Genomic DNA, 27,157 nt, shown 5'->3' with positions numbered 1-27,157 from the left:
TGATCACGGTTCCTGCGGTTCCGGTACGGTTCCATGGGACGGGACGGTTCCTGTGCAGCCCTCCCTCCGACACACAGATTTTATCATTCAAAGACGATTTTAGGTCGTTGTTTTTCTTCTTTTCTGAATTCAATCGTGCAATTTGATTTATTAGTTCATAATTTTGGTATTACTAGCTTTGATTCCTCTTCTTTTCGCCCTTAATTTCTTAGCCCTAGGGTTTTAGAATTGCCTGTCAAACCCTAAAAACTTACATCTCTGCTCTGTCAATTGAAGGGTTGTAGCTGGGAAACTAAGAAGTTGGTTTGAAGAATGGATTCTGGCAGTCGAGATGGAAACAATAAGTTGGCTCTAGTTGAAGAAGGGATCTATCTTATTCTCTCCCAGTGGACTGCTCTTCAGCTTGCACTTCAATACAGGAATTATGACAGATTTTATTGCCAAAAGTCAGACCAACTCCGTGCTGATATCTTCTCTTGGTTCACCCACTCAAAAGGTTCAGTTCTATTGTATTCTACTGTTGTTTGTATTGTTTCTTTCTGGATTGGGTTTGTAATTGTGCTCAGCATCTTGATTTCCTGGTTTTTGTTAGGGATGGTCATGGGGCGGGTATGGGGCGGGTAGTGTCAATCTCAGTCACTGCCCCGCTCGTAAAAAAAATACCCATCCCCGTCCCTTTACCCATATGAATTGGGGCGGGGAAAGTATAGGGAATACCCATATGGGGCGGGTTTCCCATGGGTTACCCGTAACACTGAGTTAATACATAAATTTGATTATAATCAAAACTTAAATATGATTCAAACAAAAATAATAACGTAAGAACGACGCATTCTGGAATCTTAAATTCAGTAATTTATCTTAAAGTGAACAAAAGAATCTGTTAATGACTTATTAGTTTTTCTGTTTTTTCCTGTCCCGTTCTATCTTCGTCTACGTTAACCATTTCATTATCTGCTGCATTTTTTCTATTTTAACTTTTAAAGAATGTGTTTGATCACAAAAAAAAAGAACGAAAGTGATGAATGTACAAGAACGATCGAGAATATTATAAATGAAAGAAATCTCGACTAAGTGGTGGAAGTATAAAAATTATACACATTGTTGCATAAAAGTCTAAACCCCTAACTTGTGAAAGATACGGGGCGGGGACCTTGAATCTCATCCCCACCCCATCCCAGTAGCTTAGTTTTCAGGTATTACCCATACCCGATCCCATCTCCATTTGTGCGGGTAAAACCCTACTCCAACGAGGCGGGTACCCACGGGGATGGGTTTGGGTGGGACAAATGGCCATCCTAGTTTTTGTTTTTCCTATTTTAGAGCTTTATATTGATGATTTAGAAAATATACTCAAAGAAAGCATGAGTGAATCCTTCGACACAGAGCTTGACGATGGAAGCATTGGAGAGGTATGCATGGTTTTTATTTTGCTCCAATGGATGGTGCTCATTATCTTCAGATGTTTCTAACTAGCAGAGAAACTTTCTGATGGTGACTCTCTTGAAAATATAGGAAGAATGGTCCATGGATTGTCAAAGAAACTATTTATTATCTTGACGAGCATGACCTTTTTCGCTGAACACTAACAAAATTAGAAGTTAGTGATTCTTCGAAGCTAATGCATGCTTTTTTAACTCGAAACAGGTGGCATTACATTTGATGATCATGCATGAAGAGTGTTTGCAAGGAAAATGCGGATCCATCGAAAAGCTGAGGACATCATCTAATGGGTCAACAGCAGTTTCTCAAAGTAAACTGGTAATTTATAGATTTTTGCCAGCTTCACACCATTCATTTATCAAATGTTAAAAAAAAAGAAGGTTTCTTGGTAGAAAATTGTAGTTTGCTCCCTGCTCTCTGATTTTCATAGTTGTTTCGTACGAACTGCAGTTCTGATAACTATATGCGCTGTGTAATTATTACGAAACCTTAGAAATCTTGAGCCCTGATTATCCAGTTGAAGATTGACAATCACATTTGATTTTGTGATTTGTTAAAATAGCAAGTTCGTACTTTTTTTTTTGCTTGGATAGCTTGGTCTTTCTTGAAATTCACCCTTCTCTAGAGAATTCTTGATTAGTTTGCAGATGAAATGAAGAGACTTTGTCTTAGATAGACGAAAACAAAAGGCGCCAAATTAAACGTTAAGTCGCTTGTTCGTCAGAGATGTTTATTAAAGATGTGGCCCTGCAATAGGAACTTACTTACATACCTTCTAACAAGTTTCTAAAGCTTTTCCAAATTCTGGAACATCTTTGGAAATGATGTTCCTTAAAATATAACATCTCATTAGGAAAAAGTCACCTCAGCTTTAGAAACTTGTAAGTTGTAATCCCCTTGAAATGTAGGTTCCAAAATTTCCTCTTTTTGAATCAACCATGAATATTTTCGATTCAACCAGCTCTTAATGAGAAACTATAAGCATTATGTACTTCTAAGTGTGTTGTCACCAAGGTTTTAAAAAGCGAAAGCGTGGGGCGAAGCGCTGTGTAAGCTAGGAAAGCCTAGAGCGAAAGCGAGCTTTTTAAAATATATAATAATATATTTAAATAAAAAGTTGTCAACCTAAGTTCCATGCTTCAAGCAGCATCTGTTCTCATATCTTTCTTAGCTTTGCTAGTACTGCTGCTAGCCATATTTGTAGACTAGATGATGATGAACACAGAATAGAAGAGCAAGATTCTGGACTTTGATCACACAGTGCAGAAGAGAAAAAAAAGAAAAGAAAAAGAAGAAGTTGTAGAAGAAGAAACGTTTGGAATAAAAAGAGATATAAGAAGAAGAGGCGGAAGAAGAAACGTTTCTGAAAAAGGAAATAAAAAAATTAGGTTTATTAGAAAACGTGAAAAAGGTCTTATTGGGCTTCAAAGCCCAACTTTTCCCCCCTAATATATACCAATCCATAGAGCGGCGCTCTAGAAGCGCCCAAAACCTAAAGCGCAAAAAAGCGACCTAAAACGCGCCCCACAAACGCTTTTTTAAACCATGGTTGTCACTTTTGAAGGGGGTTGGATGTCTTTGGTCTAAATTGCTAAAAATATGATATGGGTGGTGCAAAATGATTAATAGTTCTTTAAAACATCAAGTTGGTATACCAAACAGAGAGAAAATAGTTTCTGTTTTTGTAATGATGTTCCGGCGTTCTTTCTTATGTTTGATCTGAACTTGTGCTAGGTCGTTAATGCTAGTGGATGATCCGAAGGAAAGCAAAACAGTAGAAGTGGAGGAGGGATGGTGCGTCGTCACTGGTAAGAAGAGCAAGGCTCGGGGATGCCGTAATTCAAAGAAAATCTCAAGTTAGGTTATTTGTTAACTGCATAAATACAAATTCATGACAAGTAGATAGCATTTACAACAAGGAAGATCATCATGCCAATTTTAGTCTAATAATCATTGTGGAGGGGCAATGAGATTGGGATAAAAAAAAACCAGATCTATTGTTTCGTGTTCTGGATTCCAGAGAAAAAAAACAAATATACTTTCTTATAGTTTCAGTTGGGCTTCCTATACTTTGAAATTCTTGACGTTAAACGCCTGAACATTACAAGTGTGTGTTCTTGACGTCTGAGTAATGAGTAATACTCAATATCGAATTTCTCAAGTATCAATAAAACAATATTTGTTAATCAATCATTTTCCTATGTCAAGGAAATCATAGAGCACTAATTGAAATAAAGAACACAAAAACGAAATAACGATAATATCAGTGAAGAGTATAATAGAATACAGAGGATAGCTGAAAGACAGCGAATGGAATTAATAAGAAATGAACAAAATCATGAAGGGAAAAAGAGAGACATAGTTATATGCGAATTCAAGATAGATACGAAGAAGAGACTCGCAGAAGAAGACGAGATGAGGATAATGAAGAAGAAATGCAAAATTTCGCGAGAGAAGAAAGACATGAACGCAGAAGAAGGGAGGCGAAATTAAAAAGATCAATGAATCAAAATTCAGGTGTAAATAAACAAATCTTGAAAGAGATAGAAGAAATGAGAGGAATGCTAAATAATAGAGGAGAAGTAGGCAGAAGACAATTGGATGAAGCTATAGAAGAAGCTGCGAAAACTCCATTTACAAGGGAAATACAACTAGGAGGAATACCTCCGAAATGCAATTTGCCCGCATTAACCAGCATTTTTGATGCAACAACTTGTGAAATTCAACACATTAAATCTTATGTGAGGTGTATGCTACAATGGGAAAATCATGATGCCGTATTATGCAAGTATTTCGCATCCATCTTAACACATTAAAATGGTTCGAAGGTCTACCAAAGAATACAATAACATCCTTCAATCATTTGCAGACTACATTCCTGGGGGCATATATAAGTAATAATTCTTCGCGACCTGGTATTGAAGACTTGTTTGGATTAAAACAAAGGATTGGCGAAAGTTTGAAGCACCTAACTAAAAGATGGAGGACTATGTGTAGCGAAATGGCTGGCCGTGTAGATGAGAGATATCTTATCTTATCATTCATCAATGCTATGTTTGCAACCAACCTATTGTATATCCATATTTTCAGAGTCAAGAATACGATCACAATGACTGAATTGCGAAAACTTCAAGAAGAATATATTGCTCTAGAGGAAAGGCAAAGTGAAATGGAATCATACCCAGTTGCGAATACCAGTTCACAAACAGCAAATGCAAGCTTAATACCCAAGCTAATAAACACAGTGGCGAATACTTCGCAAGTACAACAAGAAAAGGTGACAAGTAATAATCAACAGAAACTGGTGGCTATGGGAAGCCGAGATCAAGAGAAGTATAAAGGAGAAAGAAATTTCTACAATCGTGGTGGAAATAACAAGATTCAAAGACTCGATCAGCCACAAGAAACTTATGGAGGTCAAAGACAAAATTATAATAGAGGACAAGGAGGTCACAAGGTAGTATGGGAAGAAATCAAGATGCCACCTCTAAACGCAAGTGTGGAGAAAATATGGGAAGCTATAATTTTGATGGAGAATATACCAACACCATGGAACATGGGAACGAAACCACCTCCAAACCACAAAAGTCATGAGTTTTGTTCTTATCATCATTTTCATGGACATACTACAAATGATTACAGAAATGTAAAAAGAATTATTCTGAGAATGATAGATCAAGGAAAACTAAACCACTTTTTGGTAGGGCACCCACAATCTCAACCATTGCCACCACCACCAGAACATCACAAAGAAAACACGATGAAAAAGAAGGAAACATTCTTCATAGAAGTTGGTGCAAAAGCAAAGAATCTATTTTGTCACTCTATCGTACATTCATACAAGACAATTGAAGATTTTCATGACAATGTTTTGAGTAGAGTGTTCGCAAGAGATAATGATGGAAGAGAAATTATGAATATTGCGAAAATCTCGCCACTAGAGGAATGGCAAAAACAGGTTATTTCTTTTACCGCAGAAGAGATTCCCGAAGGTGAAGAGGTACATGATAATTCATTGGTAGTAAAGTTAGAAATTAACCCAAAACCGAAAGAAGATGAGGATGATGAAACTGAAGATTCATGGGCAATTAATAGGATTCTAATCGATACTGGAAGCTCTGTGAACATCTTATTTTATCATACTTATGAAACTATGGGAGGAAGAGATAATGATCTTATACCATCAACATATAAGATATATGGTTTTAATAGTACTGCCAACAGGCCTAAAGGAGAGATTACTATGCGAATTCCATTGAAGGGAATATCTTCTGAAATCCTATTCTGTGTCGTTGATGTAGAATCACCCTACAATGCATTAATTGGTCGACCTTGGCTACATGGGATTATAGGTGTAGCTTCAACTTTCCACCAGTGCATCAAATTCCCTCATCCCAGCAGTGTAGGAATCATAAAGGGAGATTGGGTTGAAGGAAAGAGATGTTACGAAACTGAGATAGTTGCGAAGGGAGAGCAAACAAGAAGGAAAATTGGAGACATAAAATCAAAGAGACGCAAAGAAGTGAGAGGTTGATGGTGAATGCAATCGAAAGAAAAGAAGAAGAGATGTTGCGGAAACTAATGCTAGCTCAGAATGAAAAATGACGAAAAAACAGTGACACAAAATAACAAAGAAGCAGAGGATAGCAAAGGTAATGTATGAATGATTGATTTTTTGCGAGACTCTCGCAATAAATAAAATTCTCAAAAATACATTTTATTGAATGACAAAATTGAGATTGCGAAATGCAAATACATATGATGATGTGCAAGAATCTCGCAGAGATAATGAATTCTACAAAAACAATCAGAGAACAATGACAAAAGAGAAAGGGGCGAACCTTTATGGCGTACACCCTAGTTCGCGAATACAATTTCGCAAGAGGCAAATGTAAGACCTAAAGTACGTCATATAAGGGGGTACCTGTTATGGCTCAGGGAAAGGCTACACCGCCACCGGAACCTGAGTCATGGAGATTTGGGGTCAATAAAGCCCATCCGGGAGAGGCACCTTGGATTCTCAGCTTAAGCATATGACTTAGGTTGGGCGACTAAGGTAATAAGGACTCTCCCAAGGAGTGCAGAATGATCAAGGCGCCGAGGTACACGGTTGAGTCAAGAGTGCCAGGGGCGTTTGAAGCGTACCTTGCCATTCTTGACAAGTCTTGGCTTATACTGCACTCGGCCCGAAGAAAACCCCACTTAGGGTGCAGTCTCGTAACCATAAGCCCTATAGGTAAAAGGGATAAGAGGCTGCGAAAACAACTGGTTGTTGTTAAGACTGGATGGGAGGAGCTAACCTTGTATGGTAGAAGTACGCCTCCTTGAAGGGGCAACCAGGGGGAAGATAAGGGCGGCACCCTCCATTAGGGAGCTGATAAGTGTCTTAAGACGCAAATGTCATGAGGCTTTTTACTCGCAAGGGTATTAAGGCTTGTCATATTTGTGCAACAATCCTGAAGAGGCAATAATACAAAAGAAAAAGATAAGACGAGATCAATGGGTTTTCGCATGAAAGTGCGAAGACGTCCTGCGATTTCGTCGCAAGACGGCAATGTCATGGGGCTTTATTTTCGCAAGAATATTTAGGCCTGTTATTGTCGCAACATTCCTGAAGAGGCCATAATACAAAAGAAAAATTAAGGCAAGATCAATGGGTTTTTGCATGAAAGTGCAAGAACGTCCTGCGATTTTGTCGCAATGACAAGAGGTGGCATAATAAGACCTTTAATTAGGAAGGCAAAATAAGACCACACAGGAATGAGATTTTGAAAAGAATCAAATTCACTTCGCATAAGATTGCGAAATTATAAACAACTGCGAAGTTGAGGCACAAAAAGAAAATCTGCAAAATCTCTCATTTGGATACAAATAACAGAGGCAAGTATGGGAATGAATGAAATTAGAAAATGTTATTTGTCTCCACATGATAGATTTACGCAAAAATTAAAAAATTAATGATTATATTGATTAACCATATTGCAAGGAAGAATTGTTTTAATGAATGCAGGTCAAAATGAAAGAAACTCATATATTAAGGAATATGGAAAACCAAAAGAATTCGCAAATATACAGAAAGAGGAATAAATGTACAAGTATTACAGAAGATTAAGAAAGAAACAAAACTACTACTTCTTAGTTGATCATCATCTTCATCAGACTTGTTCCCTTCTTCGTCTGCATCAGAACTTCATCACCATCAGAACCTTCATCACCATCAGATTCTTCATCATCAGCTTCGCTATCAGAAATAATCAGACTGGGAATGTTCTTTGGGATCTCCTCCAAGAGACAAGGATAATCAGAATGAGGAATACTATGGTCATCACAAACCATTTGAATAGTTTGATTGCGAAAATGCATAGCATCATTCTTAAAGTTCGCAACAGTGATCTTGATTTGATTCTTTAATCTAGAATACTTGTCGTTGCGAGAAGAAAGATTCTTTGCGAGTTCCACTTTTTCAGCTTCAAGTTCCTCAATCCTTTTGCGATATCTACTTTCAGAATCTGCGAGCAAAAGGCAATCAATTAATAACTTGATGAAAATTCATAAGAAACAAAAGATTAATTGGAGAACAGTTAATAACCTTCTCTGTCAGAAATCATATCTCTAATCAAGGTGTATGCTCAACTTGGAGACTAACACACCTAAATCTTTTCTGGCATCATCTAAGATTTTCGCAGCCCAAGCGAATTCATCCTCATTACTTATAAGAAGACGAGAACGAATTTGGTTTTCTCTTCACAGAGCTCGGTATTCTTGCGGTTAGCTTCATCTCGTTCAAGTTGAACTTCAAGAAGGGTCTCTTGGAATTTCGCCAAAGCCTTAGCACCTTGATCAGAGATGCGATCCTTATCATCTATGAGACCTAATTTTGGTTCTCAGCTCATTGATTTTCTCTTTAGAATTAAGAAAGACGCTTAAATCGGTTGGCTAAGCCTAAACTAGATCTATGGTCAATTTCTAAGAGGCGAAATTTGGATCTTAGTTCATTCAAGAAAGAGATGAAATTTTATCATTTGAGAAACTATTTAAAGATTTATTAAGACGCTCAAGAAGGGTATCATTATCCAAGGCATTAGGAAATGAACGAAGAATGGTAGCTTCATCAGAAAGACCATAAATGTCTGCAAAAAGGATCAATTAAATAAGATAAAACAACAGATGAATGAATGAAAGGAAAGGAGAAAAGTAACATACCATAGAGTTGATTATTAGCTTGCTGAAGACTAGAGATTTTGTTCTTATACGAAGAAGAATCAATTTCTAGTTGTCTGTTTTTCTCGCGAAGACATTTGACTTCAGTTCCAGTTCCTCATTCTTTGTGCGAAATTGAAGATTCTTCTTTTCAAGATTTTCGCATCTCCTCTCTAGATCTGAGGCAACAGCGAAAGAAGCTTTTCCAGCCTGCGAAAAATATAAAAAGTATTAAAATAGAAAGAGATTTTTAATAATGAAAAAATAAAAGGATGAAAGCATACCAGACTATTAGAGAATGCAGGAAATTGGGAGTCACTGATCTAGAAACTCCGCGAAGAGAATTATCACCATCCAGCAAAGGAACATCGCAAATTGTAGCGAGAGCTTTACAGGTGTTAGCGAATTGACTATCTCCCATTCCTTGCAAAGAATCAGAAAAGAGGCCAGAGAGCTTAGCCATAGAAGATTCAGATGGAGAATCTTCATTTGCAGCAAGGTCATCATTATCCTCATCATCCTCATTCTCGGAGTTTTCATGAGAAGGAATATTTGAAGGAGAGGAAGAACGACTTTTCTTTTCTTTGAAGGAGGAGCAGTTTTTTTCCCTGCGAAGAGCACCTTTGCCTTTATCACCAGTCTTCGCAACATTGGCAGACTTCTTCTATTTCAGCAATAATCTTCACACAACAATAGAAATAAGAAATAGAGGAACAATATATGTTTAAAATCATAAGAGAATATTTCTTACCTCATCTGTGTATGAGCGAAGAGCTAACAAGGTACTAGCTTCCCAGTCCTGTTATAACTATCTTTCAGTTTTTGGATCTGTAGAATGTCGCAAGAGTCAGCGAACAAAAGAATAAAGACAAATAAAGAAATATAAAGTGAGCTAAATGGAAGAAACATACCTCTTTCTCTGGGCCAAGAGAAACCCAAGGTTGATAGAGCGAGATTCTCAGGAAGAACATTTGACCCAGCAATGTAAGGTCCTTTTAGCATCAAGGAAAACACACCATTTATCATCTTTGGATTGGCGAGGAGTTGTGTTTTACCAGAATGCCAATCAATGTCTTGCATGAGTATTTTAGCTTCATCAATGTTATCTTTCCTTTTCAAGCGAATACCCCAGCGAGTATTCTCTTTCTTCATGGAGATCAATTCATAATTTTCAAAGAAACTCGCTACTGTGTATTTCTCAGCAATTATCTCCAGGTCTGCGAATTTAGGATCCCTAAGTTCTTTGGAGTACAGAGATCCTTTACCAGCACCACGGTTAGCGAACTCTAGCATCAGACGGATGCAATCCCCACTCAATTGGAAGATAGCTCGCGAAAATCCCGAGTGAGCGAGAATTTCATAGAAGAGGAATATCTGGGTCATAAAGAGGAATGGGGAGACCTGCGAGAATTGACCTAGCGAAATTATGATTGATTGATCATCACAATATTGATCAGAGAAAAGTTTGATAGAAAGAATTGACTTGGCACTTTCACCAGGAATGGTAGAAAGTGTGAAACCTTTCTCAGCAAGATCTTTTTGGACGTCTTTTAAGTTCTCATGTTATGGCCACTTGGAGGCATATTTAATATAGAGTATGGGAATGAATAAAAGTAAGAAGATTGAAGAGGGAAAATTACAGTAGCAGAACTTACGAAGAACAAAGTTGCAGAGATGAGAGAATAAAAAGAGAAGAGAAAGTAAAAAGAAAGTGGAAAGAAGAGTAAAGATATATAAGATTTTTTACTCGAAGAAATAAACACCATTAAGACGAAAAGACGTGAGCGGTTGAAAAGCAGCGGTTACAGAAGACGTGTCAAGAAACAGATGGAAGAAAGAATACGTGTGATAAATGCAAATATGAAGAATGAACAGCTGCACATTTCTCACATCATTCTCTACTTTGCAGAGAAGATATAAAGAGGCAAGATGTAGGATCAGAATCTCGCAGCAATAATGCCTCAGCGAAATTAACAACAACACAACACAACAACGTCGCAGAACAATTTCAGAAATGATATAATAAATGACGTCAGCTAGAATCATGAGAAAGATGTGAGAGTCCTGCGAAAATTAGAGAGTTCGCGAGATTATTATTTGTGAGGTTGCGAGAATGTTGCAAACCATATCCGAAAATAAAGGATAGATTAGCTGTCATCCACTATGTATTTTCCTATAAATAGTCATTCAGTTGTAAAGGAAAGGAGATATCTTTTTCTAATTGAGAAACAAGTAAATAGGAGAGAGAAAAACTAGAGTAGTAGTGGTTCTTGATTCTTTTTTTTTTCTTGTAAGATTGTTCAAAGATTCATCAATAAAATTAAGATTGTTCATCTAAAATGAGTTGAATGTTAATGAAATCTTGTGAGGGGTGTAGTGTAGGATTTCCTGCAACTACAAATTGTTTGATGGTCGATGGAATTTATAGTTCCATAATCCATATACGTTTGCCGAACAATAGTGTTTTTTTTTTGTAGAAGGTTTTGCATGGCCAGAGAGTATGAGGCATTAAATTGACGCGGACTTAGGCAGTTCTTTAGACAAAAGTCTAGTTAACCGGGCAATAATAGAACATCTTATAATCCAATGCTTGTGTTGAGCACTCCAGAGTCCAGATCATATATTCCCTTAAATATATCCAGATCCAAAATCTATTCTGACGACGAATTCCTGGTATTCGTTTGTATATTGTAAAGCCTTTATAGAATATTTTCTTAAATTATAGACCAACAACGGTTTCGTGGTGTAGTTGGTTATTACGTCAGTCTAAGAGCAAGTCTTATGGTGGAATCCAACCTATTCCAAGTGTGGAAAATTCATGGAATGTCAAGTCTAGTGGCTTCCAAGTTGGGGTTTTCCACAGAAAATCCAAGCAAGGTTTCATGGTTTGGTGGAAGGGTCCGTGGAATCCATGGAAACGCCAATATGAATAACGTTGAACGCCAATACGATTGGTGCAGTAGAGGACAAGAAACGCCAATATGAATGGCGCTGAACGCTAATCAAAATAGAGTTAGTCGAGCGCTATTAAGAATGGCGTTCAGCGCTATTAACAACAGCATTGCAACAGCGTCATTAACAATAGCGTTCAGCTCCATTAACAATTGCGTTTCGCGCTGTTAATAATAGCGTTTTGTGTTATTTATTTTCTTACACTCTTCTCACATCACTCCTGTTTCTTTACCTATAATTTTGAAAATAAACAAAATTTATAAATTTGAAATTGAAACAAGATTTAAATTAGCTAATTTTCATTTCATAGATTAAGTTACATGGATTAAAAAAACTAAAAGCGACATTACATGAATTGAAATAACTAATATTTAGAATTTAACATGATCCGATTTTCATTGTCAAGCTTCATCATTTCTAAGAGTTCACTTCATCATTGGTAATCACGATATTTAATTTCCAAAAGCGGGATGGTTCCGAAAACGGGATGGAGATATGCTTCATCATTCCTTAACTCGTGGTACGACCTCGGTATTCCAGTAACATGTCGTATTGGTTCGTTCACGACTTTACCCAAATTTGAGTTACGTCTTTCATTCTCAATGACCATGTTATGCAAAATCAAACAAGCCTTGATAATAAAGTTTATATCCTCTCTATACCAGTAAAATGCTAGCTTTTTTGTTATTTGGAACTTGTTTTGGAGAGTTCCAAAATCCCTTTCAACATCCTTCCTCTTCGCTTGTTGGTATCTATTGAACAACGTATTAGCTGGCTGATTTGGGAAAAGAATTTTGAATGACTGCACAATACAAGAAAATCTTGTATATATATTATTCGCCAAGTAGTAACCCTTGTCGTAGTTGTGGCATTGATGCGGTAATTACAAGGAGCTGCTAAACCATTAACCATGTTATCAAAAAGTGGAGATTGAGCCAAGACATTCAAGTCGTTGTTCGACCCTGGCGTTCCAAAGAAACCATGCCAAAACCACCGATCATATGATGTCACGGCTTCTAAGATTATGGTAGGTTTTTTCTCATGCCCACGGAACGTACCTGCCCATGCTGTTGAAAAATTCTTCCACTGAAAATGCATACAATCAACACTTCCAAGTATTCCAGGAAACCCTCTAGCCGCATTTTCTGCCAATAATCTTTCTGTGTCTTTTCTTGTAGGAAGTCGCATGTACCTTGGACCAAAGTGGCGAACAATTACCCTGGTAAACCTCTTCACATACATATAGACAGTCGACGCTCCCATACGTACATAATCATCTGTGCTATCAGCGGCTATGCCTTTACACAAACATTTCATTACGGCATACATCTTCATGTGGGGAGAGTGGCCAAGTTTTTCGGTGCAATCAACTTGTATATCAAAAGCAGGATCCGCAACAACTATTTCACTTAGAATACGTAAGAAAAGAGGTCGATACATACCCAAACATTGGTGGAACTTCTTAGGGCCCCAAGTACAGTTAGGTCCAAAGCAGTCATGCATCATCCTTGCATCTCCGTCCTCTCGTTGCATGTCCACCATTTGTCGCGTCAATACTTCTTGAGGCACCGGTTGGAAGAGCCTATGCATTCTTTGAGTCATACGCGGGTACACCACAATTGCTCTCTCCTCGCTATCATCACCAATACTAAGATCGATACCATACGTCATTAGTACATACCTCCTTAGCGGACTTTCATCGTCCATTTTGCACCTGTAACCAAAACTCAAATACTGTAAGCATTTGATGTAGTTTTGAAAGTGGTAGTAAAGTTCGTTCAACTCGGACTCGATAAGATTGGGTTCTAGACTTAAAATAAAAATAAAAAATATATATACAAAAGGTTTGTCACAATGTCGAGAGAGACTATGACTCAGGATTCCACCAAATTCCGTTCATGTGATTCAAATAATAATTCCAATCAATTATAGATCAAATATTAAAAATATGGACTCTTATTCTTTGCCAAAAAGTAGATTTTTGAAAAGCAATGATTGTAAATCAAAAGCATGATGTATCAAAAATACAAAGACCAAGCATACACCATCAAACGAAATCATACCCACTCAATAAAAATCATAAATCGATTAAAAATCAATGCAAATAGTCATAAAAGAATTATTAGAATTACCACATGCGTGAAATAGGGCTTCCTCCGTCATCCCAGTGTTTGGGTTTAGCTCCTCATATTAATCAATTGCTCAAAATACATGTTTATAGCCCAAAAGTTGATTAAAAGATGAAATAGTGCTAAAGCAGTGAGTTTAAGACTGCCAGAAAGGGTCACAGAAGAACGATAAATTACAAGTGCTACTACGCTGTTGTTTTAAGACCATCAGTCGCTGGTCGTTGTCACTGTTGAAGAACGACTGTCAATGAGGGTCTGTTCTTCGTGTTCTTCAGCAGCAGCAGCAGCAGCAGAAAAATATTTTGATCAAACTCTGATTTATTCTTTTATGGCTCTCCTAAGGTTCCCAAACTTTCTACCCCTCTTCTATATGACCCAACCAATCTATTTATGTCAAAAAGACCGATTAAATCTCTCCAGAATCTTCCAAAATCTCTTCCTTTCTCTTCACGGCAAAGTTGCAGCAATTTTGTGTTTTGGAGTTTCTACGCGTTTCTGAGCTTTCCTTTTGATTCTAAACTCTTCCTTAGATATATATGAATCTTTGGGAAGGTTTATAGCTCTTTAGTCTCTCTAGAATTTCCTAAAACAAGTCACACACGTGACTTTCCATATTTTGTTGTTGAGGTAAAAACCTATCGATTGAGCCCAAGTTAATCGTTTCCAACACCCATATTAGATTCTTAGACCCATAAGGAGTTTATCCTATGAAAATCAGAGGTTTAGTCGACCTCAAACTCCTCCAAATCACGCACAACAAATTTGCCAGAGATGTTTCTCTTTTCCTGCCAATTTCAAAATTCAAAAGGTGAAGGTGAAGGTGACCTCCCCCTAGTAATTAGGTTACCCCTTATCCAGGGTGCTGGGTCCGCATAACACTTTCCCTTGGGTGCCTTTAGTAATTTTTCTGGGATGTTTTCAACATTTTTTCGGGGTTCCTCCGGGGTATTTCTGGGGTGTCTCTGGCATACTTCTGGGGTGCTTTTGGTACGTTATCTACGGAGGTTCAAATGCCACATTTTGAGCCAATTTCGCCGCAAAAGCTTATTTCTCCAAAAACACCTACAAAGACATAAAATAACCAAATATGTACAAAATCGAGCACTAACAATATATACAATTGGGACGAATTAGACACATAAATGCGTCTATCAAATACCCCCAAACTTATTATTTGCTAGTCCCGAGCAAATCAAATCTACAAAATAAAATCCTAACTCACTGTCGCAGGCATCATCGATTGCATTTAGCGTATGCAATAAGCCTTTAAACCCCTAGGTGTCCCTAGTGGCCGAGTTATAGTCTCGGGAGGGCTTACTAGAGATATACCCACAAAACCTTAATACTCCAGACCCTAGTTATCTACAACGAACCTTTGAAGGCACTAAATAATCTCATTGGTTGGCATACTTATTGACTACAAGAGGAAGTACCCTGATGCGAAATTCCAATTGATGTACACGAGTTTGAACTCAAGCATACTAAAATTCATATATAAGTGACAGAGCTCTACTCAGATAGTTGCACTATGGACATCATATTCGGAGTCAAGCTAATCACATGGAAAGATTAAGAGATGGATATAAAAAAACATAGATGGTGTTGATGTTGACCAAATGATCGATGTTTCACATATCTGTCTGAAGGCCACTGCTAAAATGAACCTATCCTAATGGACTGAGATACCGGTCTGACTAATATCAACACTGCTGGCATATACAAGGGAACCAGCGGCCAATAACCTAAATCTAGATCAACAAATTGGCATATACAAGGGAACCAGTGGTTGACTACATAGAATAATAACCTTTTTCTCGATTTTTTTTTTTTAACGACATGAATAGATCTTTTGGATCCAAGCGCATGCTTCTTGTCAGCATATTACACGATAGTTCCCACGGGTCCTGCATTCCACGCTTGTTTAGGCGACGGAGACAGGGAGAACACACACATATTGCTATCCAAGTGTTAATATTTATTTCGATTGGTCTAATTGGTCCGGTCTCAACTTTTTTTTTATATAGTAACTCAATCACTCTAATTCACCCTAGCAGTGGTAACAAATTGAATCGTGTGCCCCACCTAATCACTTAGAGAAACATAGTTTAAAATGGAAAAAATAAAAATAGAAGTGAAAAGGACTCAATGAAATATGGTGAAACTATCATGTTATTTCTAACACCTGAGCTATGTGCTTTTATGAATAGACTCTTTAGATGTTTCCATCTATTCTGATTGGTTCCTCAACTCCTACAACCAAAATGCTTTCATCCACTTAGATTGGTTAGTGCCATCCTAAATACGCATAAATTTCTAGGCTCTGGAGTTTATTTATTGCAACTAAAAAGTTTCTCCCATACCCCCAAACTTAAATCTAACATTGTCCTCAATGTTCTAAAGATAAAATTAAAAGCACGAACAAGGAGAAACTGTTACCATTTGAAGCAAAAGAGTTAAGGAAAGATATTACCGTGTTGCATGAGATTGGGTTACCTCCCAAGAAGTGCTAAGTTTAATGTCTTCAGCAAGACTTAGGAAAGATTAGTCACCTCATAGAATCATAAAGTAATAGCCGAAATTTCTGTGGGTCATCAAAACCAAATAGAGCTATCACAAATAAAAGGAATCTGCAAACTGTCAAGAAAATAAACAAATAAAGTGCACCCTTGTCTATTTTCCTGTTTAAGACAACTACATATAACTGTGGTTCAGGTTCAGGTTCTATAACTGGGTCCAAATAAAATATTTTCATGGGTTGGAATTCCTCAAAGCTAAGATCCGGTTCTGGTATTAGAGTCTGAAGAAACTCAAGTAAAAATTTAAAAGCACATAATAATAACCTGAATAATTGAGGATCCTTAAAGTCAATCAGTTTTGACTCGCACAATCGACCACGATGAAACTGGTGGTCAATCTTAAGCAAATGTATCGACCCTAATCTCTTAAAGTAATTAGGTTTAGTCTCAAAACTAAATAATTGACACATCTGAAATTTATACGTTCCCACAATTGGTTGAAAAATATTTGGTGGGAAAACAAAGTCGATCTTGGTATCATAGCCTGGTCTAACCTCATCAACCAGAGGATGGGTTTCTAACAACTGAACTTCCTTATAGACATTACTAGGTTCAGGAAAACGTGTATGAAGATAATCTTGCAAAATGGTTGAGGCACATATGTCAAGTCCGAAGTGAGGGACCTATCTAAGAGTTAAGGCACATGGAGAATGATAATCACCCCCAAACTTAGAGTTTTGGGTATCTCTAGATAGACTAGCTACAATTTCCTTAGTTTCTAGATCGTTGGAACCCTGAAAATAGTCAATTGCTTCTTCTAGGTTATGCTCAAGTGACGCATCCTCACTCATATTTAATAGCTGTACGAGTTCATTTTCTTCGTCTAAGACCATTGTTTCTAAATCGCTAGACTCTAAAACGGTATTCTCAGAATAAACTCGTTCCTCTAAACCATTATCGACTTCGTAATCAAAAGGAAATACTACATCATCTAAAGAAGTGGTATCTCTAATCAAATCCTCGTCCTTTTGAATAGGTGAATAATCATTAAAATTATCGGGATCTGAACCAGAAATAACACTATCATCATAAAGTTCATTTGGAGTAACAAATTCCTGATCACTATGCCTACATATTTAAAATTCTTCATCAACACTGTCTACACCATAATCATCATAATAACATGAAAATGGTTGAACCTCATCTAAACAAGTAGTGTTACCAATTTTATCCTCGTCATCTTGATTATGCATATAACTATCCTCATTTTCAAGGGTACTATTGGAATCACTGTCTTGGAAATTAAGATTATTTCGAGCAATTCTTTCGTTCGTCTCAGCTATCAACTTGAAGGATTCCTCTATAGAAAGTTCTCTTTCGTCATAAACTAAGTTATTCATCTCAGCTAACTTACGTGTCGACTCCTCTAATTTCCTGAGGGACTCTTCTAAAGGAGAAATATAAGAATTTTGCTCGTATGACCGGTGCGTGTGTGGATAGTAATTGGGATCATAAAGGTATGAGCCATAACCTTGAAAAGGCTGATGTTCCCAACCACTATTCACATTATGGTCAAAGTAGGGACGTCCATTTTGAAACTCAGTCGGATATTCGTTGTATTGGCTCTTGTAATACCAGTTCGACATTCTATTGCAGGGGTGTGAGTTGTCACACAAAATAAAACCCACTGACAGGGGATTCGTGGGTGGATAGAGTCTTACCTCCCGTACCAGACAAGCAATGAACCGTTGAAGTCGACTCAGGCCACCGACTCCGATGTCAGTGTACGAACCCGAGGGTCCGAGACAGTATCGTAATTGTCGTCCTTCCCTGCAAACAGTTTATATTTAATCTTAACCCTTCCGTAGGGTTTTAAAAAATAATGTCCAGTCCAAAAATAAAGTCCAAAAAGTGTCCAAAAATAAAAAGAAAAATTACAAAAACTAAAACCCTATTTACAGTTTCTAAAAATAAAACAAAATAACTATATACAAAATATTCTTCTTCACTTCTTTTTGATTCCTCTCTTCTTTCCTTCTTTGGTGATGCTTTCCTTTTATAGTACTTTTTTCTTTCTTGTAGCTTCGCTCCAATCTGAAAAGAATCGAAAAATACCAAAGGCGTAAAAGAGAACAAAAATTCTAAAATAAATAAAATAAATCTAAAACCTAAAACCTAATACAAATCCGCGTCGGCGGCGCCAAAAATTGATGTAGTTTTTAAAGTGGTAGTAAAGTTCGTTCAACTCGGACTCGATAAGATTGGGTTCTAGACTTAAAATAAAAATAAAAGATATATATACAAAAGGTTTATCACAATGTCGAGAGAGACTGAGACTCAGGATTCCACCAAATTCTGTTCATGTGATTCAAATAATAATTCCAATCAATTATAGATCAAATATTAAAAATATGGACTCTTATTCTTTGCCAAAAAGTAGATTTTTGAAAAGCTATGATTGTAAATCAAAAGCATGATGTATCAAAAATACAAAGACCAAGCATACACCATCAAACGAAATCATACCCACTCAATAAAAATCATAAATCGATTAAAAATCAATGCAAATAGTCATAAAAGAATTATTAGAATTACCACATGCGTGAAATAGGGCTTCCTCCGTCATCCCAGTGTTTGGGTTTAGCTCCTCATATTAATCAATTGCTCAAAATACATGTTTATAGCCCAAAAGTTGATTAAAAGATGAAATAGTGCTAAAGCAGTGAGTTTAAGACTGCCAGAAAGGGTCACAGAAGAACGATAAATTACAAGTGCTACTACGCTGTTGTTTTAAGACCATCAGTCGCTGGTCGTTGTCACTGTTGAAGAACGACTGTCAATGAGGGTCTGTTCTTCGTGTTCTTCAGCAGCAGCAGCAGCAGCAGAAAAATATTTTGATCAAACTCTGATTTATTCTTTTATGGCTCTCCTAAGGTTCCCAAACTTTCTACCCCTCTTCTATATGACCCAACCAATCTATTTATGTCAAAAAGACCGATTAAATCTCTCCAGAATCTTCTAAAATCTCTTCCTTTCTCTTCACGACAAAGTTGCAGCAATTTTGTGTTTTGGAGTTTCTACGCGTTTCTGAGCTTTCCTTTTGATTCTAAACTCTTCCTTAGATATATATGAATCTTTGGGAAGGTTTATAGCTCTTTAGTCTCTCTAGAATTTCCTAAAACAAGTCACACACGTGACTTTCCATATTTTGTTGTTGAGGTAAAAACCTATCGATTGAGCCCAAGTTAATCGTTTCCAACACCCATATTAGATTCCTAGACCCATAAGGAGTTTATCCTATGAAAATCAGAGGTTTAGTCGACCTCAAACTCCTCCAAATCACGCACAACAAATCTTCCAGAGATGTTTCTCTTTTCCCGCCAATTTCAAAATTCAAAAGGTGAAGGTGACCTCCCCCTAGTAATTAGGTTACCCCTTATCCAGGGTGCTGGGGTCCGCATAACACTTTCCCTTGGGTGCCTTTAGTAATTTTTCTGGGATGTTTTCAACACTTTTTCGGGGTTCCTCCGGGGTATTTCTGGGGTGTCTCTGGCATACTTCTAGGTTGCTTCTGGTACGTTATCTATGGAGGTTCAAATGCCACATTTTGAGCCAATTTCGCCGCAAAAGCTTATTTCTCCAAAAACACCTACAAAGACATAAAATAACCAAATAAGTACAAAATCGAGCACTAACAATATATACAATTGGGACGAATTAGACACATAAATGCTTCTATCAGCATTCCAAGATTTTAAATTCATATAAAAGAGAAGACATTTCATTCACACATTAGAAAAGACATTGATTCACATATTAGAAAAGACAATCATACAAAAGATAAGACATTTCATTCACATTAAAACCATCCATTGCATTTAAGAGAAGACATTTTATGTTCCCGAATCACTATGTTCTAATCCCAAAATCCTAGCCATTTCATCTACATTAAAACCAACCCCACCATTATTTATCATTTGGGTTAATTGTGACTGTGGAACTAATTCATCTTGTGCCTGTGGAACATAATCATTTTGTGTATCATCAACTGCGGCATCATGATTTGTGGCTGGTCTTTTACGGCTTATACATTTGCTACTTTGTCCAAAATCATGAGTTGTTGATGTTAATCCTTCCCCTCCATAGTTTAATTCCCCAAGAGCATGTGCACGACCTAGTTCAAACCAATACTTGTCCTTTGTGATGATAGGATCCGGAGATGCCTATATGTGATAAGCGCAATCGCACGGTGTCTAACTAATGGACAGAGGCAAGTACGGGTCGAACCCACAGAGAGCGGTGGAAATACCAATAATCAATATCTCTAATCAGAAACAATAATTTTTTTTGTATTTTTAGAATTCAAAAGGAAATAATAAAATTAAACTAAACAAATAAAATAAGTGCACTAGGAGAATCAGTAACCAGGGTTTGTCGTATCCACCACTATTTCTACTCAATTACTGAAATGAAACATAACTCATGAATAATTGCTTATCATATGTTCTATCGACATCACCTATTATAAGTATTAGAGTCGCAAATATCACTGGAACAACCTAAGCATGGCACATCAAAAGACTAAACCAAAGCATGCACCATCAAATTGCGTTAGCGAGAAATAATACAAAACTAAATTTTAGGTTCTCAAATAATACCCGACTATTTTAAGCATATCCCATCAAAGGAATTAACCCAAGCATGAAATATCAGACAATGAGAAAAATATATTTGTTATCCTAACAATTATGCACAAAGGTTTTACAAAACCGGTGAAGCAACAACTCATATTTCAATAAATCGATAAATAATATTAAGAATTAACCATATTCAATTCATAATGGTCTTTTCCTCAATCAATCAATTCAAATAAAGATAGCCTAATACCCAATGTGGTGTCATCCAATAAACTCTGGTCATAAATGTCTAGCAAAACATAACTGTGGGTTTCTCAAAACCCATCAAAAATAATAACAAGAGAAAGATAATTAAACCGTATCACCGTCGTCACTGGCAATCGATCCTCTTCTTCTCTCCTTGTTTTGTCTGCTTCAAAACTCTCACCGTCACAGTGCTCTTCTTCTCTGGCCATCGGCCTCTCTTTCTCTTCTATGGTTTCGGCTCTGTATCCGCAACTCAAAACCCCAGTCCAGCCTCTTGTTCTCTGTCTCTGCTCACGACTCTCTGGACGATCCTCCTACAAAGAATCCCCGTCCGGCCTCTCCTTTCTAAAACTTCTATCGAGTTATTATATCAAGTCCTGCGATCACAAGAAGTCCAACGATTAATACCTAGCAAAGTTGTCAGGCCCAGTCCGAACACCAACTCTAGTTTGAAAATTCAGGCTCTCCTGAAGTCCGACCACTCCTGCCTAACCCGACCATAGCCTCTGCTCCGGCTAGCTTCATCTCCTTACCATATGCAAACGTCAGTACCTGCCATTTATTCTCAGGACCTAAAACACCTTCGGTTCAGCTGCAGTACATTAATTCGATCACAACAAGAATTCCCCAGCTTGTGTTCAATGCAGAAAGCCTTCTTGTTCTTCTATTTATATCGGCAGACCCAGCTGTTCAACCATCTTCAGTTCGAGTAAGATCGATCTCATCTCGTATTAGCACCAAGGTCCCAAGACCACCACCTTATCCATACTGTTGAGATACACCCATCTTCTTCCTTTGTTATACGGCCTTGAATCACAGGAACATCATAACATCTTAAGAGCATTAGCTTGAAGTCTCCATCTCCACTTCCGTATTTCCGGCTAAGTCTCGGCCACAGCTCCTTTCAAATTCAGTCTCTAAACACCTCCACCAGAATTCAACCATGTACCCTGAACTTTCTCATCACCACTGCTTCCGTTCTCTTCGTTTGAACGTCCATCTTCTGTCCGGCTAATCCTCATCTCCTTCCCAGACTCGCCACAAGACCAGCATTTCCTTCTCGGACTCAACTACGCTGATTGCAACCAGCTCCGGTAACTTCTCTTTTGAATCAGACTCGCTCCTTGGTTAGCTCCAGCAGTTGCTCCCAATACATACCCAACACAAATCAGCCAACATACAGAACATGACATTCCAAACTCCGGCGACAATATTACTTTTTCGTCCCACCGGAGTCACTACAAACACTACCACCGATTCTCTGACCATCTAAGCAACACCGACTTCCAGCTCTCCAACTACTGCCAACATTTCTGGTGTATATTTCAGATCGAACACAACCCAACTCTTCACTGATTAGAAATCCATACAAAACCAACCTACCCAGCTAGACAAACCCATTTTTAGTATTGTACAAGCTTCTTGTTCACGGCCATGGCAGCACACACGAGTTTAATTTCTTCAAGCCTGAGATCCCAAAAGACTTCATCGTTGTTGCTGCTATCACTCTCACCACCGGTTCGAGCTCAAAACCAAAACTCAATATATCAGTGCATGCATCTCCACTTAGTTGCAGTCTCAGTCTCGATCCAACAACTTCTGCAAATTTCCCATCTCCACTGCAGGAATCTCAGTGTAGACATGCCATCAAACCTAGTTTAGCTTCAGATGAGAACCTTGTTTTCCATCAGTAGCAGTCCTCTTTTCGTCTTGATTCACATTTTTACTCCACCTGATATGCTGAGAACAAACCCAAAATGGACATCAACTGCTTGTAAAGATGACCTGAATTGAGCAAACACTTTTTCTTGTTTTTGACACGGGCTATAATGTGGGGGAAGGAGCTTGACACGTCATCCACCATCTTTCCTTGGCTCAACATCACTTCTGGAAGTGGTACTACATACATGAGTACTTAAAGTGGATGCCCACAATTAACTCTCTTTCTTTCGTGCCATCAAATTCCTTTTTTTGTGGCAAATGCTCTTCTTTAGTTGTTTATTCGTCGAGACGATAGGATTTGTTTGTACTTTCTACAAAAGCACTAAAACGTTATTATTAGCAAAAATGTTCAGTCCTAACTGATATACATATGGGTTTAAAATGTAGCACTTACGTGCTTATCATGTGACATTTAACATAGCCATCTTGTAAGTTAGATCTTTCCATTGCTCCTGAAAAGAAACACCAACATAGCAAACATATTAAAGAACTTTTATTGTGTAAATAAAATCATAAAAATATGGCAAAAAACATAGTTGAAGGAGTTAAAAAAAAATTTTACTAACCCTTGTTCCCCAACTAACATCATACGTAAATGGAGGAGGTTCGGGTGGTTGCAAAGGCACTCGAACACGGTTGCCATGACTGTCTGAACGTTCCGTATACCATGCCATTATTGGAAATCCAGGTGAAGCTTGTGAGACGTTGTCATATGCATACCGTGATGGATGTATTGGGGGGACCTGATTCACAAGAAATGTTGGATCTTGAGTACTTTCAGCTCCAACTTCATCTATGTTATTTTGACACTGGATTTCTGGAAGCAAAAATCCAATAGATTTTCGCCTCCACCACCACACATACCTGGTCTCTTCAACATGTATATAGTCTCGTCCTTCAACCACATCAATAGGATCCGAGGGGTTAGGAATTTCTTCCAATCTTTCACGTGGACTTCTTGGAATTGTTATAAATCCCTTGGTTTTCCTTAAAAACCGTTCACCAAGATACAAGATACTAGTATCGCTTTCCGGATTATGAAAAGCCACTCTTTTCATGGAGAGTTCACGAGCATGCACTATATCAGCATGATCTCTAAAGACACTATTAGACCATGGTTGCCATACCGTTCCAACAATTGTCCTCAACTCAATTTGTTGTCGAGTTGTCGTAAGGGAGTGTTTAACACTATCCCTTTGATACTTCACTAGACTATCCTTCTTAAATATCATTGGTGCGGGCCATACATCAAAAGGTGCATCTTCTTTGAGAAAAGGCGTCAAAGTACGAAAATATATGCAAAACCAATATTCTACAAGCATCCACATTCCACACATGTTTTTTCCACCTCTAACAACCGAATTCATGCTACTATAAAAGTGATTAAAACAAGCCGAACCCCAATCATATTTACCAAGTGCATCCAAATCGCGCAAGGAAGCAATCCAACCTTTGCTTGCTCTTGTAGTGGAACGTGCCATTAAATTTTTTGAAATCACCCATAAAAAGAAGTATCGAGTCACAATCTCCCAATTTTCATTAGTAATTACATTGTCCCTCAATATATTTTACGAGGCAACTAATAGGAAATTCACACGTCTTCTTGCTATAGTTTTCAATCCCATGCAAAGGTCCAAAGTAGGTATCCTCTACGTCTTTATTTTCGCTACGATTCCATCTAACTGTAGATGCGTGTTTCAATCTTTCACGATTATTTCCAATAGGAATTCCGGATAAGTGAACAAAATCTAAAGGAGTGAAACCAATTTCAAAATTTGGAAAAATGAAATGAATTGGTGGTATACCACCACCTCTCTATGATTGCATAAGATAGTTGTTGATCACCTCTCTTAATTCTAATTTCAAGCAATCTAGCAAGCCCGGAATTCCGCATAACTTCCCTAGATCTTTCATGAACCATCACACGATCATACAAATCCTCAAGGTCCTCGAAATTACTTCTATACTGAATATCATGGCTTTGAGCATTTGGGTTTAAACTTAGAGCAATATGTTTCTCACCCCAATCCTTTCCACTCAAATCCATATACAAATCCATATCCAAAATCTATACAAAATCATCAAATAAAAGCAACATAGTCACACAATGAACTCAAGAAGGATTATCATTCATCAAACAATGTAATTGTTTATAATGTAAAGTGGTAATTTAATTATCTCATGACAATTTCACAAAATACACAATGTTTATCATCTAAACCCTAAATTACATGTCAAATTCATCATAGTCTGGTTCAAATTGATTATCATTCATCAAACAATTGAATATTTTGAATACAATCAACAATCATATCATCTAAACCCTAACTTTTTATCAAATCATAAACATAAACTCAAAATATAAATATACTAACCTCTCTTTGGATTCTCAATCAAATTATAAATTGAAGTGTGCTTCGATTCCTTATGTCGCAATCAACAAACCCTTTGAATAAATTTCAAGGATTTCAATCATGGTTTGAGAAATCAAACGGGGTGATTATTAGGTTTTTTTTGGGTTTTTTTCTGTTGAGGAGAAGAAGAAGTAGAAGAGAAGAAGAATGGTCGAGTGTTCTCTGGATAAGAGAATTCTAAAGCGATAATAGGAATAGCGTCAGCGTTATTGAGAATCGCGTTCGGCGCTATTGAGAACAGCGTCTAACGCTATTGAGAATAGCGTTTTGACCGTTGACGTGGTCAAACGCTAATGATAATAGCGTTTAGGTAGCGCTATTCATATTTGCGTTGAACGCTATTCTTAATAGCGTTTCTCTGGATTCCACCGCTACACTTGCGCTTCCATCCACAGTTCCAAGTGCTGAGGTGGCGTGGAAGATGGATGTATTCCACCATAAGACTTGCTCTAACACACTGAAGGTCTCCATCCAGTTCAAACCTGGGCGAAGCCATTTACTTTTTTTTCCTCTTTTTTTTTTTTTTGTTTTTTGTTTTTTTAAGATACATTAATTTTCTGGCTGCTACGGCTGTTTCTCTTGAATGCCATCACCATCAGGTGAGTGGATTTATCGTGTTTGTTCACACAGTGCCACCAAGTAAAGTTCCTAAAATCATTTTTGACAAGAATCATTTTCTGAAGCCGCCTATTTCAGTGGATAGACCTGCTGCATCCCAAATTTCTAAAAAAGCAACTGGTTCAAATCTAAAAGGTCTGCCCGGCAATCCTCAATTATAGTACTGAGCTGAAGGCAAGCCCCACGGTGACCTTAAATTCCAATTGGCTCAAACCATCACTAACTTCTAATTTTCCCCAATAGATGCTGAAAGACTCGTCATTGACTGCATATTGTCAGAATGTTAAGCAGAAGAAAATTCATTCACAACGATAATTTTTGACTACCAAGGCAACTAGCGGAATATATCAGAGACAGCATTACAAAAGGAGAAATTAGAAATATGACAGTCGAAATGAAAAAGAATTAGTGATTAGTCCTACATTGAGTAACAAGCACAACTGTACTCAAAATACTTTGCATAAAATAAGCACTTGACACCTCCTAATGATCCACGCAGCCGTGCGGTAAGCACAAAGCGAACTATTCTTTCGCCTTTTACTAAAGAATACCGTGTGCTTGCCGTTTATAAGCGGCATACGCCTATTTTTGGAGGGTTTCTCCTTTTCAAGGGGAACCCAACAAATATTCAAAACCAATCTTTTAGTATCCAAGGAGGGGTTTGCTCTCTTACCCTTCGCCAATTCATAAAGCATGTGCTTGTCAGTTGTCATATCAACTGGCAAAATGAATGAACCACCTGTAGAAACACCAAACACATTACCTAACAGCCAAAAATCTGTCCAATGTGCTTGTCATTCATCATTTCTAGTGTTTTTATCACGAGGTAGCTAAGTGTCTTAAAAATCATGATTCCCTTAACAACAATGATTATAATTTCATCAACCACCTGCTCTAATTCTACCAGAAAGGCCAGTTGTTTCTCAAGAGAAAATGCTCGGGCTCATGATTTTAGCAACTCGGTCTTGTCCAAACTGCAGTTACTTCATTTTTAAAGAGCCAACAATTATTAGTCCCACCTTATTCGAATCAGAGTTAGGGGTGTGGGTAGAGGTATTATAAAAGGTAGTTGATGCAGTCAGTCCAAGGCATCTTTGCGCTTGGGGCAATGACGCAGCTAATGAGGTAATAACCGAGGCGCGTCAATTGCTGGTTGAAAACTATTTCCAAACCCCCTCCTCGGCCTTGGGTCTCTCAGGGCCGTCGAGAATTTCTGGAAGGGCTCCCTCTAATCAAGGCTAAAGCCATACAATTCTTAAAACTAATTTTTTTTTTTGGAA

General features: G+C 37.6%; 2 protein-coding genes and 2 non-coding genes across 4 annotated transcripts; 3 read left to right on the top strand and 1 right to left on the bottom strand.

The window, feature by feature from the left end:
• The first annotated feature begins 312 nt into the window (after positions 1–312).
• On the top strand, positions 313–1,899 carry LOC113278673 (pre-rRNA-processing protein TSR2 homolog). Its single transcript, XM_026527446.1, has 4 exons — positions 313–496; positions 1,324–1,412; positions 1,648–1,761; positions 1,894–1,899. Exons 1-4 carry the CDS (start codon positions 313–315, stop codon positions 1,897–1,899), a joined length of 393 nt encoding a protein of 130 aa, XP_026383231.1.
• A 10,129-nt stretch (positions 1,900–12,028) lies between these two features.
• On the bottom strand, positions 12,029–13,266 carry LOC113278672. The gene is made up of 3 exons (XM_026527445.1): positions 12,654–13,266; positions 12,448–12,557; positions 12,029–12,397 (listed from the first exon to the last, which is right to left on the bottom strand). The coding sequence occupies exons 1-3, from the start codon at positions 13,264–13,266 to the stop codon at positions 12,029–12,031; spliced, it is 1,092 nt and encodes a 363-aa protein (XP_026383230.1).
• Positions 13,267–26,373: 13,107 nt separating this feature from the next.
• LOC113284715 lies at positions 26,374–26,494 on the top strand. Its single transcript, XR_003328339.1, has one exon. It is a non-coding gene; the product is annotated as a U5 spliceosomal RNA (small nuclear RNA).
• Positions 26,495–26,967: 473 nt separating this feature from the next.
• LOC113284696 lies at positions 26,968–27,123 on the top strand. Its single transcript, XR_003328327.1, has one exon. It is a non-coding gene; the product is annotated as a U4 spliceosomal RNA (small nuclear RNA).
• The last annotated feature ends 34 nt before the right edge of the window (positions 27,124–27,157 follow it).

The sequence above is a fragment of the Papaver somniferum genome, chromosome 5 (genome assembly GCF_003573695.1).
Source record: "Papaver somniferum cultivar HN1 chromosome 5, ASM357369v1, whole genome shotgun sequence".
NCBI lineage: Eukaryota > Viridiplantae > Streptophyta > Magnoliopsida > Ranunculales > Papaveraceae > Papaver > Papaver somniferum.
The sequence above is the reverse complement of the archived record's forward strand: the minus strand, read 5'-3'. Positions and strand labels throughout refer to the sequence as shown.